The sequence below is a fragment of the Leuresthes tenuis genome, unplaced genomic scaffold (genome assembly GCF_036924035.1).
Source record: "Leuresthes tenuis unplaced genomic scaffold, fLeuTen1.0.hap1 SCAF_22, whole genome shotgun sequence".
Lineage (NCBI taxonomy): Eukaryota > Metazoa > Chordata > Actinopteri > Atheriniformes > Atherinopsidae > Leuresthes > Leuresthes tenuis.
In genome coordinates this window covers 3,245,650-3,262,277 of record NW_027325376.1, presented here as the reverse complement: position 1 = coordinate 3,262,277, position 16,628 = coordinate 3,245,650, and the positions used below count along the sequence as shown (strand labels likewise).

General features: G+C 46.2%; 1 protein-coding gene across 1 annotated transcript; it reads right to left on the bottom strand.

Moving 5' to 3' along the window:
- Positions 1-200: 200 nt before the first annotated feature.
- rnf150b (ring finger protein 150b) lies at positions 201-15,972 on the bottom strand. Its single transcript, XM_072375965.1, has 6 exons — positions 15,052-15,972; positions 7,669-7,919; positions 6,868-7,022; positions 4,764-4,860; positions 4,313-4,568; positions 201-3,549 (listed from the first exon to the last, which is right to left on the bottom strand). The coding sequence occupies exons 1-6, from the start codon at positions 15,506-15,508 to the stop codon at positions 3,431-3,433; spliced, it is 1,335 nt and encodes a 444-aa protein (XP_072232066.1). The 5' UTR covers positions 15,509-15,972; the 3' UTR covers positions 201-3,430.
- Between the last annotated feature and the right edge of the window lie 656 nt (positions 15,973-16,628).

Genomic DNA, 16,628 nt, shown 5'->3' with positions numbered 1-16,628 from the left:
CTGTGGCAGTGATATGAGAAGCAGGTGTGATTCGAACAAAGAGAGCACTCTGCTTTTCAATTGAAACCATCTGAGGCTTTTCAACATAACTGGTTATTTCACGGTTTGCAATGTTGGCTCCGAAAAAAAGGTTTTTCCTTGTCCTTCGTTAAAAACGATCCTGTCGGAGAATGAGACCGTAGAATAAAAGACCACGGCGATTAAGTTCACAACACAAATCAAATGACTTTAATTCAAACAGGATTCACCGAAAACTGTCCAAGACATGGCATACAAATCCATCGTTATAGCAGAGTTTAACTGAGTTGGTGTTCAGAACGGGCCTGGCCACTGACTGAGCTGCTTCTCAGCCCAGGAGGCGCATTAAGAACTTTTTGAGAGGAAACTGACCTCACTGAAGGGACTGAAAACAGCGACGAAAGCGCTGGGAATTTTCCATAACTGCCCCATCTTTGCATCTAGTTATGCTTTCTGTTAAAAGTTTTAAATGTACAGACAAATGGCAGTCAATCCAACTCTTTATTCAACATTTTCAAAGACATTTGGATTCCCAGCTCTGTATTTTTGTTCTAACAGTGATAGTGTTCATATTCTCCTGCCAGCACAAGGGCTCAAACCTGTACAGACACACTTAAAATAGTTCATGTTCATGTCATCAAGGTCCTCTGTGAAAGGCTTTTTATATACAATTACACAAATAAACACTTAAATCTGCTTCATCGGCACTCCAACACAATGAGAATCTTCCAGGCCGCGGGTGAAGAGGGGGTGGAAAGGAAAAGTCAGTCTTTGTTGCTGGGTGTCTTCATACAAAAATAAACTTCTCCTCTGGTATCAAAATAGACAACAATCTTTCTCTTTCTCAGGAAGCCCAAGGCGCCGGCGGCACCGCGGCCCTCAGCAGTCTCCACACGCAGCTGGCAAACCGACAGCTACGACTCGCGGCCAAGTCAACTTGTGTCAATACAAATTTTATATTTACATGTTGGGCTTTGAGCCGACTGGCACGTCCAAGGCTAACTGCACTTTGCAAAACTGTGAGCAGCTTTGGAAGTTGTGGTGCGTTAGCCAGTGGAAATAAGTGTAGCCTGCTGTAGTGCACGAATTTAAACGGGCTTCTCAGGTTTGCTCGAGCTCAGAGAAAAGCTCTGAGACGAGCAGGAAAATGCTCCAAACCTCGATTGTCAGGGTTAGAGGGTAAATATAGCTTTAAAAAGGCAGCACAATGGTAACAGAAGCCAGTGATGAGGCCGAGGGGCCGACGGCTGGACAGGCGAGTAAATAAAAAAGGCTTTGGGTCAAACGGTTACAAGGGGAGTTCCCTAAAAGAGGAAATACCTTAGAGGACTTTTCTTTCTGGTTGCTTTTCTACCACAGACTGGAATGCTGAGTCACAGTTATGTTGTTCTTCCTTAATCGCACATCATCTCAGCAAAGCCAGAGATTTCACCGTCACCCCTTTGTGTTTTGGCTTTTTAAAGGCTGAAGTTCACATCTGTTGTGCCTGCATGTCGTCGATGAATCACCATCCCGGTTCTTTCCCTTGGCTCTAACTCCCTTCCTCAGAGGTAAGGAGCCCCTTTTCTTTTAGGGATCAACGAGTAGAGCTTTGGAACGGGACTTTGGGACACACGTTAATGTCTACATGAGCACTATTCCTTAATCCCTGAAAGAAAAGGGCCATCTTTTTCACAATGGAGCAGATAGGGCTGTAAAAGCTCTAACAAATTTTAATTAAACATGCAAAAACATCAAATGCATTTGAAATTCATTCAAATGTCACTGAAATCATCTCTCAGGACAGCTTGCTTCCTCCATTTTTGTAGCTTCTTTCACTGAGAGAGTAGCGAGGCATGCGCTGGGTCGAGCCCACTCTGGAGCACCGTCTGCTGGTGGATAAGGAGAACATCCGACACATCTGTCTGACACATCTGTCTGTATAACTGTTGCTCTAAAACCCCTTACACGCTCATTTTTAAATCAGAGAGGAGGCACTGAGACTGGTCTTAGTCATATATGACTCATGTGTGGTAAAGTAGGAGAGGACCTGCTCCACTCTGAGGAAGGAATCTTCACCCCCTCATTTCAGGGGTGAAGAAACAACAAACCAGTAAGCAATTCATCATTCACCCAAACGTAACCCTTCACCCCACTCAGTCGAAAGAAGGGGACACTTCCTTCAAAATAGTTCCCAGAACTATGAAAAGAATTCCTGCAGACCGACAGCAGCCTCAAAGGTCGGGTGGCATTTTAATGGATTTTAAGCGTTTACCGAACAAAGGGGGGCGCCAAGCTGACTCTGCCAGATGGTTTGGTGTTTGCTATGAGATCAATGTGGCATGTGATCGATGTGGCTCACATCAGGTCACAAATGCCCCGAACATCTGAGTGAAACCCACAGTCTCCGCTACAAAGTGCGGAAGCTATTCGGACATTTACAGAATTCATCTGGGAGCTTTTCTCGTGCATTCAGACATCCAGCCTGCATGATCTGCGGCTACATTTATACTTTCCACTTATTTCCATCTGGGCTTACCAGGTAGAATCCTCGTTTGCTGTCGTGAAAGTCTGCACGCCTTCGACTCTTCTAATACTTTACGATTTTCAGCCCAGGCCTGGAAACATTTCTCAAGCCAACTTTTTACCAAATGTTAAGCATTGTAAAGATAAAGAGGAATACAGACGTGAGAGAAACAATACTTTTTGTAGCTGCAGTACAACACTGCAGAGTAATACTGCCAGAATGACTTCGCAGCTTGAGCAAAACGGATAGAAAAGCCACTGCTCGTAGTAGCTCCTTTCTAACAGTCAGTCACTGCAGACAAATCAAGACACAGCACCTGACTCATGGCACGCAAATCCAAATGAACATTTGCAAAGGGAGAGAGTGTCCCTGATGTTGCGGCTGGAGAAGCTTTTAAAACGAGGGGCAGGACTGTCATTGTGGAAGCCTGTAAGGGTCTGTGATGGGTGGGAGGGACACAGCTGAATCAGGTGAAAGCAGCTCGCAGACTGGGGTAAATCAGAGTCTGGAGTTGGAAAACCAAACACAGATGAGAGTAAGACGGACTTAAACACGCCGGAACACTCCCCTGATAAGTCCGAGAGGATTTTACACACCAAGAAGAGTCCAACTGGCCTGCTTCAAATGTCAGACCTTCCAAAGCTGGTTTGGTATTTTCTTTTGCACATCTAAAGGGGAAACCCTGTCGAACGCTCTGGACTTAGCTTTCACTTGAAACCAGAACCAAGTTCAGGGCCTTGCACAGGTCAGTGGAGTACAGTTGTGTTTGGTTCAGATGATTATCAGTCAAGTCTCTTTCAGAGACCCTCAACTCAGTCAAGTCTGTTAAAAAAACAACAACAAAAAAAAAAAAAAGCTGGCCCTGGTCAGTCTGTTTGGCTCCGGTTTGGTTCTGCTGTGCTGCTCTCAGGACTTGTCCCCCAGCTGAGGCTGCTCCATGGACCCCTCCTCGTCTGAGAGTCCAGTCTCCACGGCAATGACCAACGATGCCACGGAGGCGCTGCTGGCCATTGGCTGCAGCTCACCTGGATGAGGAAAGACGGATGTTGTCAGAGAGCAGCACTGAAATTAAGCGTCTTTGTCCAACTCACTGAAATCTCACCCCCACAAGCCGTTTATCGGACCCTTCTGTGAGCAGATTCAGATAAGAGAGCAGCTGTAGGCTATTTACTGAAGCTACCAATTGCTCACTTTTTAGACGGTCCTATATGGAGGACTGTGCCGCTTGAATGGAGAGACTTGACTTGGACATGCAAAAAATGAGGTGTGAACACCTCTGCCATGACTGATATTCACTCACGCACGTTTATCCGTCTGACAAGAGAAACTTCAGCTGTATTTATGTCCACAAAAAAGAAAAAAAGTGACATCTGGAGGTCGAGTTGAGCGAATACTTTGAACTCGACTATAACACGTGGTTGTGTTAAGCTAAAATGTTGAGCTCGTGTTATGGAAAAGTGCTTATAGTTAAAAGTGAGACAAATTCAATCCAACAAAAGTCCAACAGCAGCTTCTACTCTTCTTTCTCTGGACCGCCGTCCTCTCTCAGGACAGGGGAAAATAAAGTCTAAGAAGCTGTGTATCTCTGAGCTTTTGACTGGTTCTTGTTTCCTTTCTATGCTTGAACAGAATTAATGGGCATCATGTAAAGATCCAGGATGTGTCAGTTTCTTTAACTGGCATCTGGAAGGTGTTGTGTGGCAGCAGCACCACTGGGTGTCAGTATAACCCCACCTGTGTTTTCTCAACAGCCCCATCGCCCTGGACATGCAGATGGAGGTGTGTCACCTGTGTGGGTGTCGGTGGTGGCCGTCACAGGGCTGTCTCTCAGCGTGTCGGGGTCCTGGTAGTCCTGCGGGAGTCCCACCCGTCGCACGCCGGGGTCCAGCACCACAGAGGAGCCACCCTCGCTCAGTGTGCCGTCGCTGGACGCCCCGGACACCACGGCCTCCAGGGCCCCCACCCCACCCATGCCCACTCCACCAACGCCGCCCAGGGCCAGGTCGTAGTCCAGGGGCAGGTCATCCAGGCAGTCTGCGTTCAGCTGAAATGGGGGGGAAACAGCAGTCCACCATGAGTTAGACTGACAGAAATTAAGAGGTTGGAAAGCTTCATTTGTGACAGCTATAAACCATCTCTCATTCAGAACCTTTCTCACCAAAATAAACAGTCAAAACACACTCTTGTGAGAGCCCCTCCCTCCCTCCCTCCCTCCCTCCCCTGTGATCCCAGCACTCACAGCGATGCCCAGCGCCTTCAGGATGTTCATCTTGCACATGGGACAGGTGCGATGGTCCAGCAGCCACGGATCCACGCAGCTCTTATGAAACAAATGTCTGCAAAATGTTCAAAAGAAAGGCGGTGAAATCAGTGATTCTAACATGCAGTCATGAGAAAAATGCACACACAGCGGCTGCAGACACACAAGCCATGAAGCAATCTGGGCAAACACATTTTGGCTTCTTTCATAATCTCACACCGAGCGTAACGGGGCCGTCTCAGGGTGGGAAACAAGTCGTCACAGCCTCTCTTCGTCTGAGATTTTGTGTAGAAAAGAGAAATCATTTTACGACAGTAGTTGTGCACGTGACAGTTTTCTGGCACGTCCAACTGGTTGCGTATTCTGGGCGGGGACGCCGACCACGCCGTGCACAGATTACACATCTCATCTGGGTGGGAACGCCTCAGGATCCCCTCGGGGGAAGCTGGAAAATGTTTCAGCCTCATTCCAACATAAACTAACTCGAGATAAGAAACGGACCAGATATCTGCAGCATTGGAAAACCCCTTAGGAGGACGTGGATGGGCTTCTGGAGCTCAAGTTTAGCGTCTTTGACCTCCAAAACATATTCTTCTTTCAGATATTGGATTCCTTTTCCTTCAGCTAGGAGCAATGCTCACAGTTCTTGTGTTAGGTCCTTAAAATGCAGTTACTTGAATTATAGAAGCATCTCTAGACAAACAGCAGACTACAGAGGCAGAGGAAGGATGAGAGAAGAGCAGATTATAACATTAAAACTGCACCAATCAAACCAGGAGTATTCTAAATCTTTGCAGAACTTCTGGTGAAAACACTTCAGGTAGGTATACTCGTGCTGCATTAGGTCTCACAGGGGCATCATCAGTGCTTTTTGGTGTCTGAAATGAATGCAAATGCTCCGTTTGGGCCCCCACATGTCTATGGTCACAGTACATCACTGCAGCATTTCAGAATAGAAACATTCATCCTCTCCATCTTTAACTCATGTGCATTTGCTGCACCCTGAAGTAGGAAGTTCCCTCTCTTTTGCTCTTGCTTTGTGCTTTTCTGTTAACTAATTCTCATAAGCAGTATTATGCAACAAGTAGTTCCGACCAGGCAATCTGATTGGTCAAGAAGAAATTTAGAACGTGCTCAAATTAGCATGACGGCACGCCTGACTCATCACCTAAAATATTACTCCGCTGAACATCAACTCCCGAGTCCACACATCTGGGACGAGAACACGCTCTCTGTTGCTAGGTCGTTACTAAGGGTCGGATTATGTGGTAAACCACGTGCCATTACACATAGCAGTCTACTGGCGTGACTGATTGCGTTTCAGTTATTAGTCAGACCCCACGTGTTTCCATGGCAACGCGACGCGCATTTGAGAGCAAACCTTCCATCAACATGGACATGTTTTGATTTTACGTTTCATTTTTGTTGGCATCGGTTGTATGATTACAATATTACCCTCGAGGGTGTGCTTCAACCTCATTTGAGCACGACAGGACGTAAAGAAAATGAGCTCATAATGCTCCATCGGTACATCGTCTGATTTCTTGTTGGCAAGCAGCAGACTGCGGATTGTGGCATTTATGCAAACATTTCTAGCACTGCAGCACCTGGAAACACTTTGCTTTCACAACCACCAGGAGCAGAAACGGCACCTGACACTTCCATGGGAGTATCTTAAAAAGCCTCTGCCCTCCCCCCGCATCAGTCCTGTATCAGTGCATCAGACCAACTACAGATGACACTTCCTTTACTAACATCCGTTTCAGAGATAAAAAAACAACAAAAAAAAACCTGTGAGGATGGCAAAAATATTCACATTCGTCCAGTTGGGGAAGTTTTCCTCGAGCACCTTGAATTCAAAGAGAGAAGAGTTTCCTGGTGTTAGCTGTTGGTGTGCGTTCCACCTCTGAAGATATTGAAAGACTTTCTAAGAGTTTACTTCAGTCAGCACAGAGTGATTCAGAAAACTAGCGAGTGACAGCCTGAAAACTCTGAGTAAAGCGCTGTTAAAGCTACAAAAACACCGGCACAACACTTTTGGACAGAGAAGCCTTTGGTTGTGCTTTGGTGAGGGTGGGGTTACCTGCAGGGCAGGATGCGCACCACGTCGTTGGCTTTGTAGCCCTCGATGCAGACGGCGCAGTTGTCGAAGTCGGCCTCCGTCTCCTGGTCGCCTTTCCTGATGGTGCGAACCTGCAGCTTACTGATGGCCTTCTTCGCTGCGTCACCCAGACGTCGCTGGAGAGAGACAAACCATTATTTCAAGACAGCTGAAAAGTTTGGGATTTGAATGAAACACTTGGGACAGAACCTGGAGTTTCTAATGGAGGACTGCAGACAGGTGAAGTGAAAAATGGTTTCTTACGCCACGACCTGTGTAACCCAACGTGACTTTTGATTCATTTGCAGTTTTGCCGTGCTAGGGCCGTGCTAGGGCCGTGCTAGGGCCGTGCTAGGGCCGTGCTAGGGCCGTGCTAGGGCCGTGCTAGGGCCGTGCTAGGGCCGTGCTAGGGCCGTGCTAGGGCCGTGCTAGGGCCGTGCTAGGGCCGTGCTAGGGCCGTGCTAGGGCCGTGTCAGGGCCGTGTCAGGGCCGTGCTAGGGCCGTGTCAGGGCCGTGTCAGGGCCGTGTCAGGGCCATGCTAGGGCCATGTCAGGGCCATGTCAGGGCCATGTCAGGGCCATGTCAGGGCCATGTCAGGGCCATGTCAGGGCCATGTCAGGGCCATGTCAGGGCCATGCTAGGGCCATGTCAGGGTCATGTCAGGGTCATGTCAGGGTCATGTCAGGGTCATGTCAGGGTCATGTCAGGGTCATGTCAGGGTCATGTCAGGGTCATGTCAGGGTCATGTCAGGGTCATGTTAGGGTCATGTTGTGCGTCGGTACCTGGTTTCTGTCTCGCGCGTTGGCATATCGGAACCTCTGGATGTAGTAGAAGACGAGCCAGGCGAGGGAGATGATCATCAGCACGATGAAGGAGATGGACACAAACACCACTGACGTCCTGCTGACGTACTTCTGCAGGTTCCTCGTCCCGATTGTGATCGTCATGGTGACTGTGATGTTGCGCTCCAGCAGCGACACGACCTCGCGGCCTTTTGGCTCCGGGATCATGATGGCGACCACCTCGCCTGTACCTGAAGAGGAAGAGGAAACTCCATGACTCCAACTGGGTGATGAACATGAGACAGGGCCGAGATGCATCTTATTTCTGACCTGGGCCTCTTTAAATCAGGGCTAAAAACATACTTATTTCAGATGGCTTTTAATACCCAGTAGTATGGTGACACTTTTATATTATCTTATTAAATTTTGCTGTATTTTATTGCGTTTACTGTTATTTTATTGTTTTGTACTTATTCTTTTCTTTATTTATTATCTGCTGTAATGCACTTTGGTACCGAAATGGATTGTTGTAAAGGGCTGTAGAAATAAATTACATTTACATGAAGGCAGGAAGACATCGTTCAGTTCTTCAACCTCATAAAGCTGCAACAGAAAAGTCACAGATTGATGTTCGATGCAACCTGAAGCGAGAAGAGGTGACTGAAGCAGAAACACAATGAACTGACTGAGTGGCACAGAATAAAAGAACAACAAAGACCCTCAATGACACTTTTTGGGCACCTGGATACGGCCGACGGAAGCTGTGAAAACACGACCTTCTGCGCTAATGTGGTGAACTCCTTCCACCAAGTCCAGCAGCATTAATCTGATGAATTCAAGAACAACTACACTATTTTTAGCTCTGGTTGTGGTTTCCATTAGCTCCTGGGGAAAGTTGGTCCTCGACAGCTGTTAAATGACCCATCGTTGCTCCTTTCTGCACTCGTGCTGGTTTGGAGCCAGTGCTCGATTTCAAACAGAAGATAAGATTAAAGACAAGATAAAGCCTTATTAGTCCCACAGTGGGGAAATTCACATTGTCGCAGCATCAGATCCATTACAGCTGGGAATAGCCAAATGGGAAGCAAGATAGAAAGCCGTAGGGGCACTACAATATACACAAGAAGTATTTACAATAATATGATCAGCATGTGTGGACAATACTATAGCAAAGTGCATGTTATGTGCACAAATAGTGTGATAACAGCTCATTGCTGCTGTTGTTTGTGCTTAGAACAGCATTTATTATGCAGACTGGCATTATTCAGACTCAGAGTGGCAGTGAATTTGGATTCAGAGCAGACATAATCACACATTTACATGTCTGTGGTGAAGGCTGGAGACGTCAGTGTCAGTTGACCTGTGATCAGAAGAATCCAACAGGTCGCGTTTCCAGCTCCGTGGTTTGACCCGGGAAGCTTTGCTGTGTCTTTAGGTTCCTCCTGAGCTGATATCAACTTCACTGTTATTACAGCACCGTTAAACCCCAGGATACAACTCCCACTGTTAGGTTTAAACATGTAGAAAATGACTTTTTCAGCCACCTTTACATAGTCTGCGACAGAAATGCTGGGAGAGAAGTGTGATGAGGTCGCTGGGACTTGGAACAAAGAAAAGCAGAAAACCCTCAGGATTGTGAAGCTGCTTTCCAGTAAAAAGAACCAAACAATTCATAATCTTAAAACATTTAGCAGTAACCACCACTTTGGGTTTGGGTTGTGCTCTTGATTTTCAGTCCAAACGCTTAAGCTTGAACCAGAACCAAAGAATGAATGTCCATGCCATGCAAGAAGTTTAACTGAGATTAAAGCTTCATTCTCAAATCTCTGTCGCACTTTAAATAAAGAACATTGTGATAACTAAGACCAAGGAGCCATTTTGACGGCTTTAATCATCTTACAGCCTCACGATGAGCTACCGTCTCCCCTTCACCTCCTCATTGCTGAATTAATCTTCCACAGTTTGTATTCAACACCAACATACCCACACTGGCACCGTGTTTATTGATCCAATGGCAGCCTGTGCTTCACGCATCAACCCATCGCTATGGCGACGAGCTCCTCGCCCACCGGCAAGAGCCCGCCGCTCTAAAAATACACTTTACACGCTGACATGGTGTGTGGGACAGCCTGGCTTCACTGCAGCGTAACACTGAGCTTCAGGATTCAGTCTGAACATAAGATTATATAAGGGACTCTCAGAGGGCTGTTTGCAGGATTTCTATAATCCTGCAGCAGGTATTAATGCAGATCATCTCCGTAAAAACATTTCTGCCTACTATATGGAACTATTTTAGTCCTAAATCAAAGGAATACTTAAATAAATGCATGTGCAGAAACTGAATAAATATGCATACCTCATTAATAATCAAAATAAAAGTGTTAAATACATGAAGCATTAGTTTTAATTCATACATTTCTTTAAGACATATTCATTTCAACTTGTTGTTAAGGGATGCCAGTTAAGTTTAAGCCTTTTCCCAAAGAAAAGAAGGCCCAGCTTAGATGATGTCTGAAGTAAGAGATTAATGAGCTCTTCCTTCAGCTGCATTCAGTCTTCATTAAAAGCGTCTCCACCACTCTAAACAACCACTTTCAATCATTTTGACCGATAATCTCAGTGTTACATAATGCAGAGACAGATTTATGTTGCAGGCACTGGATTGTTACAAGGTCACGGTTGCAAATATCCAGGCGTGAAAAAGCCAAACCACCACAGTCTATCTTTCTGAGGCTGAAAATAGGCCGAAGAACACAGCGCCTTCAGTTCTGCCCATCTGAGGAGAAAATTCCATCTGTGTGTGGCACATCTCGGCTGTTTTTAATTCGGATCTGAGGTTTTCCTTGTGACTGAGGCCTGACTTGGTAAAAATGCACACTCATGAAACCCCAAAGACTGAGAAAAACATCCCAGAGGAAAGTTTGCTCCGACACCGAGACAATAAGTGCTGCTTGAAAAGCAAAGGTTGGAAATAAACACAAAGACAGGTTTATGTACAGGCTTCAAATGTAGAACTGGAACCAGACAGATGTACTGGGAGTAAGAACAAGCTGCTGATGGGAATCGGTTGCCATGTTGGCACAAGTTTACAGAAACTCAGTCATATGTGCAGATGCAGACAGATGCTCCCATAACAAGCAAGTGACTAAAAACAGAGAAAGTGAGGATTATAGAAGCATTTCTCCACAGAAGTTGCAGAAGAAGTAGTCGGGCCATCCTTTTAAGTGTGAATATGAAGACTGATGCTATTCCAGCTACTTATCTCAGAGGATGTAGTATTTCTCTCTGTCCCATTGTGGTTCACAGTTCATGCTGGTGTGGAGAACACCAGAGGCAACGCCGCCACCAGCAGCCCGGCCACTAACCGGCCGCTAACCGGCCGCTAACCTGCCGCGGACCTGCTGCTAACCGGCCGCTAACCTGCCGCGGACCTGCTGCTAACCGGCCGCTAACCTGCCGCGGACCTGCTGCTAACCGGCCGCTAACCTGCCGCGGACCTGCTGCTAACCGGCCGCTAACCTGCCACTAACCGGCCGCTAATTAGGAGTCATGCCCCATGCAGCTTAAAGGCCATGGGAGCTTTCTTCTTGGCCAAAGGAGAGAAGAGATTTCAGGGGGATCAGGAACCGTTAGAGCTGGACTTCAGGTGACGGGTAAGAGCATGCACTCCAAACCCAAAAATATGTACACCAAGCCCTTTTGTTTTTATCTATTATAAGACAAAACATCAGCAAAGCATCATTTGCTAGAGACCCGAGCCAGGATCTGTTTGATACATTTGATAAAAAACAGATAAACAGGAAATTCATTTTCTTATCAAGATATTAATCCAACCCATATTGACTCGTTCTAAACCATCAATCAGCTGGTTGAAGCGGTCCCAACTGGACGAAATGCTTCTCTACACTCAACACTATTGACTGAAGTTACAGGAAAGCAAACCGACCAATCACAGAACAGTTTTGTCAGCCTTGTGCAGCCCTCCTGCTCCTCTGGAAACATTTCTATATTTCTACAGCTATGTCGCAATTTCAGCTTCAGTGGGATAAACCGATGAAGCAGCTGCTGCCACGGTGCGATTTCAGGGGGATCAGCAGTAAACAGGCACAAGCTTTCCTTCCCCTTCCCGCTCACAGACGCGTCCATTCCTCGTGCTTCACCTGGATGCTGTTCAATGACTTTAAATTGTCGTATTTTGTCTGATCTGACTGAAAAACGCTGAAAACCCGATGCAAGAAACTAAATGCACCTTTGAGAATCTGCAAAAAAATATCTCGAAAGATAAAGTTTTCAAAGTAACCGCCGATATTACCAATTTATCCACTAATTGCAGAGTAACTGAATGCTTTGACATGTCTGAGGGAGTCACTGTGTGGGAGTCAGAGGAAAAAATACCACAGACACTGATAAAGAATGGGACTCCCTGCTGCGACTGAGCATCATTTCATCAGCATTTCTCTCTTAATATAGTCATTTGTGGATTTCACTCCAAGTTAGCTGGACAAAACAAACAAGAAGGCATCATTTAAGCCACAGCTTGTGCCGTTACATGATTTCCTGCTCGTTCTGCGTCAGTTCAGGCCGTGGAGCGTGCGCTGGGCAGGGCCTCTGGTGCATCTGGTGGGTGGATGTGGTGCTACTGTTTGGGCAGCCGTGTGGACACCACCGTTAGCGGAGAACAGCCTTCCGGAAGGTCTCAGTCTGGTGTTTTCACCAGCCCCGACAGTCACGGAGGCTCATCTGTTAAATGTTCATGCAAACCGGGTGCACTGACACGTGAAGGCCTCATTTAAAATCCAAAACAGCAGCTCGTATCCACCAAATGTCAACTCCGAGACTTTCAGGACGATTCCTGATCGTTTACATATGCGAGGCTGACCTTCTGGAACGTGGCTGCCACGGGCAACAGAGGATTACCCCGTTGACCGTCACGAGGGCAAACACAGGGGCTGTTGACTCCGCCCCTCAAAGTCAGGTGACAAAAATGAACCCTGGACGCTGCACAGAGGGGGTAAAAATGGTTTTGGGTGCTTACATCTTGCACAAATAAGCAGGTGATGAGGTCAGACGGCAGTTCTGCTTCAGAAGCAGTGACACTGAAAAGGAGGAGCTTTTTATGCCGATGCACATGGAGAGCGTGACGTTCGCCTCGATCAGAGGCTCATAACGCATTAAACTGAAGAGAAAAGATTAGAAAATCAACCTCCACAATTACGTTCACATGGAATCAATAAATGGGCTCTGGCTGCGACTGCTGCAGGAGATGATAAAGGAAGCAGTGGAGCTCCTTTTCTTAGCAGTCACACATCTCCACCAGCTCTTATTATGCGTGCACTTTTAGCTCATTTGGCTCCGATTGGTCGGTTTTTACAGGCCCGATGCAGAGATCTGAAATTCAATAAAAGCATTTCCTCCGATGCCAAATGTGTCCGTGCCCTCGAATTAAGGGCGAGTCGTCAAAACGCTGCATCTAAAAACAGGTGAACGGCACTCATCTGTCATTGTGTTTCCCTCAGTTATGCCAAAACCTCATCGATGTTTGGTCATTTTTAAAGAAGAAGAGACACTGAACATGGCTGCGCACCATCTTTTATAGACACGATGGGGAAAATAAACACATCAGCTGTCAAACTTCTGACTGCAGCTATTCAAATGATCGATTAAACATTTCGGGGAAGTTTTAAAGGTTTTTAAATCAGCACAAAATGACTGCGAGGTGAAAAAGATATGAGCACAACAGCAACAAAAGGCAAAGCTTTTAATAAGAAGCTCCTGAACTCAGTGTGGATGTTTCTTCTGGGAAGATGATTAACGTGCGCTCCAATGTCCAAACACAGATTCCCAGAAACTGACCCAGAGAGTGACAACATCATGAGAAAATGGACTTTTTTATGTTATTTCCTCAACTCCTGGCATTCAAAGCAGGCGTGGGGGGCCTGAGGGGATCCCTGAAGGAGATTCCAGCTGTCACACCAACAGCTGTTACTTCACTCAGCAGTGACAGAGCGAATCCAGCCTGGATCACTGCACTGCTGCTGCTGCTGCTGCTGCTGCTCAGTCAGGCCGTTATGCAACTCCGCTTTGCATCGTGACCGACAACAAACGTCACTTTGGATTTCTCTGGACATAATCAAATGAGAGATGCCCCTTTTCTATAAATGGCAGATGCAGCAGCCCTGGAAATCCACACAACAGGCTGCATGCAGTGTTTTCCCATCAGATGGAGATGAAGTAATCTGATAAAGAGTTCATTCAGTCAACAGATAACCGTTTTCACAGTCAACTCGGGCCTTAAACGGTCAACAAAGAAGTTTCAGATTAGACGTAAATAGTAACTCGGAGCCAAACGTAGTCGGGCTTCTTCTCACTGGTGAAGCAATATATTGAAAAAGCCACACTAGTAAAAGTGAATCGTACACGTTTCCAGCAACTTGTTCAAAGTGAATAAACTAGGTGCTTTGATTTTAGGTCAATAATTAACCAAAAAAGACATCTAAAGTGATCTTTTTACCCTGTGGGAAAAGAAAGCATGTTCATGCCTATTTATAGTCAAAATCATTGATCCTGCCACATATGAGTTATCATGTTAAGCCACTGAACTCTGACCTTTGAACCATTCAGGCAGAAAAAAGGCTCCTAACTCAAGGGATGAACCAGTGTTGTGTCGACACAGAACAGACAACTTAGCAAAGAAGCCATTTTAAACTGGATCTTTAGGCACTTTGTTACTAGCAGCCTGTCACAAAGACACATCATTTGTTCCCATTTCTTTAGCTGCATCTATGAAAAACAGCAAAGAAAACACAGTTTGACAGACAGAAAATAGGATTTCTGCAGCAACAAGGTGATTCCCAAAGAGCTATTAGCTGAAAACTTGGCATATCTCAGCATGGTGTGCAGTGTGTCCTTAAAACATTTGAGGAAACTGGACAAGTGGAGGACAAAAGAAGAAGTGTCAGGCCTAAAAAACTATCTACAGCAGATGAACAGGATCTGAAAGTGATGTCCTTAAGAAAGAGGAAAAAATCCAGCTGTGATCCAGCAGCTCTTTTAACCTGAATCATAGCACTTTTTATCTGGATTTTTCACCACTTCAACACACCAGCTCTAACAAAACCTGAAACAAGTTAATTTCTTACAGGAACAGGCAGATGACTTCACTATCAACAGATCTGAGTGAACAACAAAAAATTCAAAGATGAGTTCACTGTCTCTGAAAGCTGGTAAATACCCAAACCTTTATACGTTTAATAGATTGGAGAGGCAGTTACATAGTTCATTTATAATGTATCAGTACCACTGACAGGTAAATGTGTCCATCCGTTATTAACATCCACTGGTTCGTGGCGCAAAGTGGGATAATTAAGTATATACTTTCATTACCTTGGTGAGGCATCGTGATGGTGTCGTTGGAAGTGGCGGACCCCACGTTAAAGATGACCACCGCCGATGCGTTATGGGCTGCCGCGTGGCGGATCTTGTCCTTGTAAGTGCAGTTGCCCCGGGCTATCAGCGCTACCCAGGCCCCGGCCTGCGGGGGCACCACGAACCGAGTGTGGGGGTCACAGGCCTGGCGGTCGAGCGGAGCTGCGGGCAGGACCACCACCCCCTTAGCGTCCCGCTTTGGGGAGTGCTCCCCGTACCGGCCGCACTCCGTCTTCTCGGTGCGCAGCTCGGAGGTGTCCGGGTCCAGGTAGGTGATGTTGACGAACGCGGTGTACCACTCCTCCCGCTCGGCCACGGTGAAGTCGAGGCACAGCAAGTGTACGAAGCAGAAGGAGAGCAGCCACGTAGAGAGGGCCAGGCTGCGGCAGGCCGCCACCAGCGAGCCCGGGGCCATGACGTCCCTCCCCGCTGAGAGCAAGCCGTCAGTCGGTTGGTCGGAGGAGCCCGCTAACGCTCAGAAAGCCTACTCCACCATGCTAACCAGCCGGCCGACCGAGAGCTTCTATTTTTCAGTTTCTGGTGTATATTTTAGCCTTTATTTCTCCACCTTTTCAGCCGCTCCCCTCCGCTGCTGTCAGGCCACGGGGAGCAGACGCCTATTAGCCGTCTCCATTTCCAAACGTCGCCGCAAACAAAACAAAAACACCCACGGCGGAAATCAAATGCAAAGGCAGCTGAGGGTTAAATTAACCACAGGGACGATGCGACCAAACCCCGCCGAGCTAAAACGGCGGGCAGGGGATTCAGAGCCCTGCAAAGTTGGCATTTAAAAGATTTTTTCGCCCTTTAAGGCTAAAGCTACGGAGCGGCAGGCCCGCTAAGCTGCATTGTTTTGACTGGGCCACTGTCCACCTTTTGCATAAAGTAAACAGGAAGTACTAGTTCCGGTGAGTGGCTTCAAAAATAAAAGCTAAATCACGTCTACTTAAAGATGTACTTTCCTTGAAAAGACTAAAAATTTCTCATCGTGTAGTGATGTAATTTCTAGTCTATATATTATACATCCTCTTGTTATACTTTCATGAACCAAAGTCGACAAAACATTAATTTATTTTCAGGAGTGACTTTTATTTTAAAAGATACAATGTTCTACTTCCGCCATATACAGTTCGTCTTGACGTAGCTCTTTGTTGACGCGTTTTAAACACACCGGCCTCTGGTGGCCACTAGAAAACTGCTGTTTCCTTCAAAACAATGCAAATATGATTAATTTCGTGCTCATTCTCTTATATATCAATTGTTTTTTTTTTGTTGTTGTTGTTGTTTTTATGAAATAGAAAGAAAAATATGTACCAGGTCATTATTTTAGATGGCTAAATATATTAACCTGTGTACGTTTATCGTGTATATCTAAATTAGGTGTCTGAGTGATCGATTTCGGACAATTTCGATAACAAACGTCCTCTTGATTACGATGTTCTAGCTGTAAGGCTTGAGCAAGAAATTAGTGATCTGCTTTCTGGTTTCTCTGCTTTCACAACTTGCTTAACGAATGGAAACATATTCTGAAAAAA